We start from the raw sequence: 6,000 nt of genomic DNA on the forward strand, positions 1-6,000 counted from the left end.
AGAAAAACAAAACTGAGTGTAAATACCTTCCCCAACACTTACTGGTTGAGTGATCTGAGGCAAATTACTTGATATCTCCAAGCTTTGGTATCATATTTATAAATCAGAATACTTACAACTCTTTCACGGTCATTTTGTGATGAATTAGATAATACATTTTACTTACATCACAAAATGCTTAGCCTAAAGCACACGCTCAACCAGTGAGTTTCCTTCAGTTTACTACCATGTGTCATAGGATCTGTATTTTCCCCAAACTTCTGGGATACGGTCTTACCACCAGTGCTTTCTTATTCTGAGTTATTTTATAAGCTTTGCTACCTTCTCCTGTTTTTCAGATATATCAGGTCTTGATTGCTCTCACTTTTTCTACTTTTCTATTTTTTTAATGGAATTCCCTCTCTGCTTTTTTCCCTTTTAACTTAGTTTTATAGATTCTAACTGGCATGACTATTTCCTGCTGATTCATATCTTTATTCCAAAGGCCTAATGGTAGTTTGCAGTTAAGAAAACTCCTGATTCAAGTATCAATAGTGAAATTGCATCACTCTCCTATTAATCTAAGATTCATTCATTTTTTGAGCACTTTCTTGCTCCAAGTACAGTCTTATGCCCTCTGAGTATACGAATGAACAAGTCCTCTCTCTTATGACTTACAGTGTGAATGAAATATAATGAGCAAACTTCTGCCACATGTTCACAGCAAACCAACCACTATCAGCATCTGCATACATTCAACCTCAGCTCCCTCCATGTGTCTCTGCAAGACTTTACCCTCAGGAGAGAGAAGCATGTTAACACAATATCAATTATCCGGAATTGTTATTATTATTTGCTACTAATATGAAAGTTTATGCTGTTCCACTTTTCTCAATCGTCACAAGAACGTTGAAAATTTAAAATATTCCCTTTTCTCCTAAAAGCAGTGACACTACTTTACAAATATTAGCAAAAACGGTTGCTATTTTTCTAGTCTGTTCTTTCGTTCGATCAATAGAAAACTTTTGAGTTGTACTCACTCAAATTGTAAAACTCTTGAGTTTTTATATTCGTTTTTCAGATTACTTGATTGAAAGATCTCATCTATCTAAAAAAGGAAAGGTTAAAAAAAGCATATTCAATTTAAGATTTAAACTTTTTTTATAAATCTTAAACAAAGCAATCTTTATATTCTGCTTAGAACTAGATTAAGGGCAATTTCCTTCTCTGTGGTGATGGGGCTCATACATTTAAGCATTCTGAGCATGTTAAATTTATGTACTAGGTTTTTCAAAGTTAGAAAAGGGGATCTATGTATCTTTTGGCGAGTAGTTAGTGAAACTATGTCATGAAATTTTAAACCAGCTGAAGAGAGACAGACTCCTACCATTTGCTGAAGGTCAAAAGCAAGAACTTTGAAATCCACTGAGAGTTTGTCTTGCAAATTAGGATTATATGTAGCTCCTGATGTTATTTTCAATGTCCCTCTGGCTTCATGACTGTTTCCAAATTCTGCATCTAGATGAATTAATAAGAAATAAAATACTGAAAAAGTGAATTATGAATAAGAGAGAATATACACATTCCAATATTGGGGGACAAAATTTGCAACCGCTAAATGCATCTCTTTGGTATGAGAATTATTTTAGGCCAATTGTTTTTAACTAACAGAAAGACTCAAGAAATTTTGCTCTTTACTTCCCCCTTAACTACCCAAAATAATTTAGATAGAGGGCCTAGTCCAGGAAGGGCAGCAACACCATCCCTTTGAAGTCCTAGGACCCTATTCCCTTCTCCATAGCTCAGGATGCCTTATAAACTTCAACTGCCTGACTGTTGAGGAACCTCATATGTTCAAGATTCCTGTATGTACAAAATTAAATTTGATTTTCTTCTGTTAATCTGTTTCATATCAATTTAATTCTTCAACCAGCAAGAAGAATTTAGAAAAAGGGGGAGTAAAATTTCTCCCCTACTCTGGTTAAACCAGACGTAAAGTTCTCACTTCATTTGCTTCACAAGTAAACTTCTCGCTTCAAGAAGTTCTTGCTTCTTGGCACTGCAGCTCTTGCTTTCTCTTTATAGCCTTCATGTTCCATAGTCAGCTGCTTTTTTTCTTTTCTTTACCTATCTGGTTGTTTTAAAAGCTTAAAAAATAAACTTATTCTCTAACCTGCTAATTTTTTCTCTTTTCTTTGAAGTACTACCCACATTCCAAGTTTCCTAGTTTTTTCACTGTTGAGAATCCTGTTGGAAGAGACAGGGATGATCAACTTTCTCCAATTTTGGAAACTGATTCAGGGAAGCATGGTGAGAAATGGACCATTAAAAGTTTTGTAGTTGCTTTCAGATACTTCTCGAACACCTAGCATCCAGGGACACTGCTGGTTTTCTACATGCGGATTGCTGTGAAGACTTCAGTGTGTGTGTTACTTTGAAACATAGCTTTGAAGCTACTTCTTTCATTCTAATAATTATAAAATTGGTATGTACGACCTTTTGCCATTAGATGGTGGCTGTCGTTATTGGAGAAGTTATTGAGAATGCTGTAGAAAATATATTAACTCAATATGAAAACATGTAAGGGATAAGCTAATAAATTGAACATAAACATGGGTAATAAAATGTGCATTAAGTGCGGCACATTAAGCCCTGTAAGAATATTTTCTTTGATACATATTTAGATTTAAAATAAAACGCTTCAACTGAAACTCACACAATGATGGAATCATTAGTGAATGTAATAACAGTGATACATAATTCTCACATTGACCTGATATGAGAAGATGTTATTTCTTCTTTTCCCAGGTGGGAAAATTGGGGCTTAGGTTCACTATAAAAGTTTCCCAAGGTGATAAAGATCATAGGTGACAGATCTGGAATTTGGACATAGGATTGGTTGACTTTAAAACCCATTATCTGTCATATATTGACACCAAACTTCCCAGACCAGAAGAAACATTAGAAATAATATTTTAAGCAATAAACTTGCATTTGGTCTAAATAGTTATCATTGCATAATTTATGTAACATACTGTTATTTACACTATTTCGTTTATTTTTTAAATACTCAAAATTACATTTAGATCTGCATGCTTAATTGTAAAAGATAAGGAAAGACTGAGGAAATGTGATGGAATGGAGAAGACTGAGGAACCATGATAACCAAATCCTACGTAGAAATCTTTGATGGATCCTGAACAGGTAAAGGACATTAGAAGAAAACCTGGTGAAATTTGAATAAAATGTGTCGTCCAGTTGATAATATTGTACCATTGTTAATTTCTTGATTATGACAATTGTACAATAGATACACAAGATATTGACATTAAGGGAAGCTGAACAAAGGTAATACAAGAACTCAACAGTATTGCAACTTTTTTGTAAGTCTAAAATGATTTCCAATAACAAGTAAAGGAATGTGTATTCAAAGTAGTATGTCTTACGTCCTCTAGAGTTCTATCATGGATTTAACTTCAATCTCTTTTTACACTCAGTTATTCACTATTAAATCATACTAACATTTATAAATTTTTATTTTCTATTTTACTTTTAAAATATCTAACTTTTATATCTTTATGGAGCATCAGAGATTCCAATGGACTTCCAAATAATTATATATCCTTGAAGTTATTCAGAGCATTTAAATAAGACCAAAGCAGCTGTTATTCTAAAAGTTTGAGTGAACCTCTAAAGTCTATTTAATTGTTCATATAGTCATATAAATATCCACAAGTCTTCTTTCTCTTTAAAACGTATCGCTGGTATATGGTGGTAATATTTAAATAAGCCAGAGATTATATTGGAATTATTTTATAAAATTATAAATTATATTTATTATATCTAGTTTAACATTTATTTACTAGAGGAAAATAGCTAACTCAGAGGCTGGGAATTTTCTTGGTAAAACCAAAATCAATCACATTAACATATTTTAGTCATGAGTTTTCAGAAAGAATTAACAGGTCCATATATAATTCATCATTTAAAAAATGTGAAAAATTTCTCAGAAAAAATAAACTCAATACCCAGGTTATTGCTACGCTGCTATTTAAAAAAAAAATTATCCTATAAATGAATCCATGGTAAATAAAAGCACAAATTCTAGAGTTGGATTTTCTGGTTTGGAATCTTCTCCCACTTTGTAATGATGCAAATTTGAACAAGTTACCTAAATTCCATGCTCTGATTCTTCACCTATAAAATGGGAGTAACAATAACAACTAGTTCATAGGTTTATATATATAGGTTTATAGCAAGTAGAATACACTTGACAATCTTTGAAAAGCTGTTGGTACAGATAATTTAGCTCTAAATAACTGTTACTTTTTCTTACTTTTCTCTGTTTATCACAAGTTGCTACTCAGGAAGCTTGAGATCTTTATAAGTCTACATTTACATCTAAGTTCCCTTATATTTTGGCAATTAAAATGTTGGCTCAGGGCTGGCCTGGTAGCAGAGTGTTTAAGTTCATGTGCTCCACTTTGGCAGCCCAGGGTTCGTGGGTTTGGATGCTGGGAGCAGACCTACACATCGCTTATCAAGCCACGCTGTGGCAGCATCCCACATACAAAATAGAGGGAGACTGGCACAGATGTTAGCTCAGGGACAATCTTCCTCACAAAAGACAGACAAAAAAACCAACAAAAAATTGTTGGCTTAATAATAGAATACAGACATCATTCTCTAGAAATATTTTTTCTTTAACTTTGCCTATGTATCAACTTGTATCATCAACAATGTTTTAATATGGTTATGATTTAAATTCTATCAGAACAAACCCACAGGCTATGAAACTTACTTTGTTGTATGTTGAAACTGAGAAACAATGTTTTTTATTTAAAAAACTTAGTCTCATGCTTGAATTCTGGATTAAATTTCAAATTATACACCAATTAATTTTTCTAATCTGTGAAGTGAACTACAATGAAGCATCTGAATGCAACAAAAATATCTTGGCATGAAAGTACAACAATGAATAAAATACACTGGCAGGATAACTGAGATTAAAGTGTGTACGTGCATCTCAGTGCGCCTTCAGGAGTCAAGTCCGTACGACTTACCTCTTTCTGAATCATTGATTGCCAGCCAGGATATTGCAATTAATCCAGCACAGACGATCACCAAAATGGAAAAGAGAACCGCAAACATGACTTCATAGGTGCTGAGAGAACAGTGCCTTGAAGGTACACTTCTTTTCGACACCATTTTTGGCTTTTGAAGGTATGCTAATCTAAGAACTGTGAAAGAATATAAAAACCTGCACCAACTGGAGAGAAAAATCTCTCAAGTTTTCCAAGAAGATTTATAAAGCGACAATGTAGGTCTACACTAGATTTCCTAGTCCATGTAAATGAGTTGTCTGTGTCCCTTTGGCAGCACTATGTCTCTCTGCATTAACTAGCTTTAAAAGGGCAGTTAATCTTTAAGAAGATATTAATGAGTAAAGGAGATTCCTACAGTTGTAAATGTTAATCACCTGAACAGGCCATTTGTTGAGGTAAATGAAATTAAATGCATATTATAAACAAAAATGACACTATCATTTAAAAAAAACTATTGGGAAAAATATCAAGTTCATAGATAAATTAGTCATTAGGCACATGCACTTGGTATTTGCAGAGAGTTCCTAACAGATCAACCTTCTCCCCTCTGACTCAGGTCGTTATTAAGGCATTCTTCCTGTTCTATTCTAAAAATAACTTTTATGCACTGGTATATGTGAAATCTAACATATATTAATATGTGCATCTCTCTTTCTCTATCCCCCTCTATTTTTTCAAATTGAAATAGTCAAAAATTTTATAAGCTTCATTTTATCACCCATGCAGACTTGTACAAGGTAAGGCAGTATTAGTTTAAGTTGAAGAAAAGTCCGCTTAAACAAGGCATCATATGGCTTCTCTTTATGGCCTTGGGCAGTTATCGATGCATGGGAGGAGGTGCTGTGAGAGAAATGAAGCACTTGTTTCTATTTTAAGGAAGTGTTCTGGGTGGAGAAGATATTACTCACTTGCCCTG

At 33.6% G+C, this 6,000-nt stretch overlaps 1 protein-coding gene across 2 annotated transcripts in view; it reads right to left on the reverse strand.

The window, feature by feature from the left end:
* The window catches only part of TMPRSS15 (transmembrane serine protease 15), a 128,788-nt gene extending 123,601 nt beyond the window's left edge, over nt 1-5,187 (reverse strand). For both annotated transcript variants that reach the window (XM_003364217.3, XM_070252250.1), the window contains exons 1-3: nt 5,043-5,187; nt 1,367-1,497; nt 1,020-1,087 (exon numbers count right to left, since the gene is read on the reverse strand). In XM_003364217.3, the coding sequence (XP_003364265.1) occupies nt 1,020-1,087; nt 1,367-1,497; nt 5,043-5,187 (344 nt within the window). The remainder of the gene's footprint in view (nt 1-1,019; nt 1,088-1,366; nt 1,498-5,042) is intronic.
* Nucleotides 5,188-6,000: the final 813 nt, after the last annotated feature.

This window comes from Equus caballus, chromosome 26 (genome assembly GCF_041296265.1).
Source record: "Equus caballus isolate H_3958 breed thoroughbred chromosome 26, TB-T2T, whole genome shotgun sequence".
Lineage (NCBI taxonomy): Eukaryota > Metazoa > Chordata > Mammalia > Perissodactyla > Equidae > Equus > Equus caballus.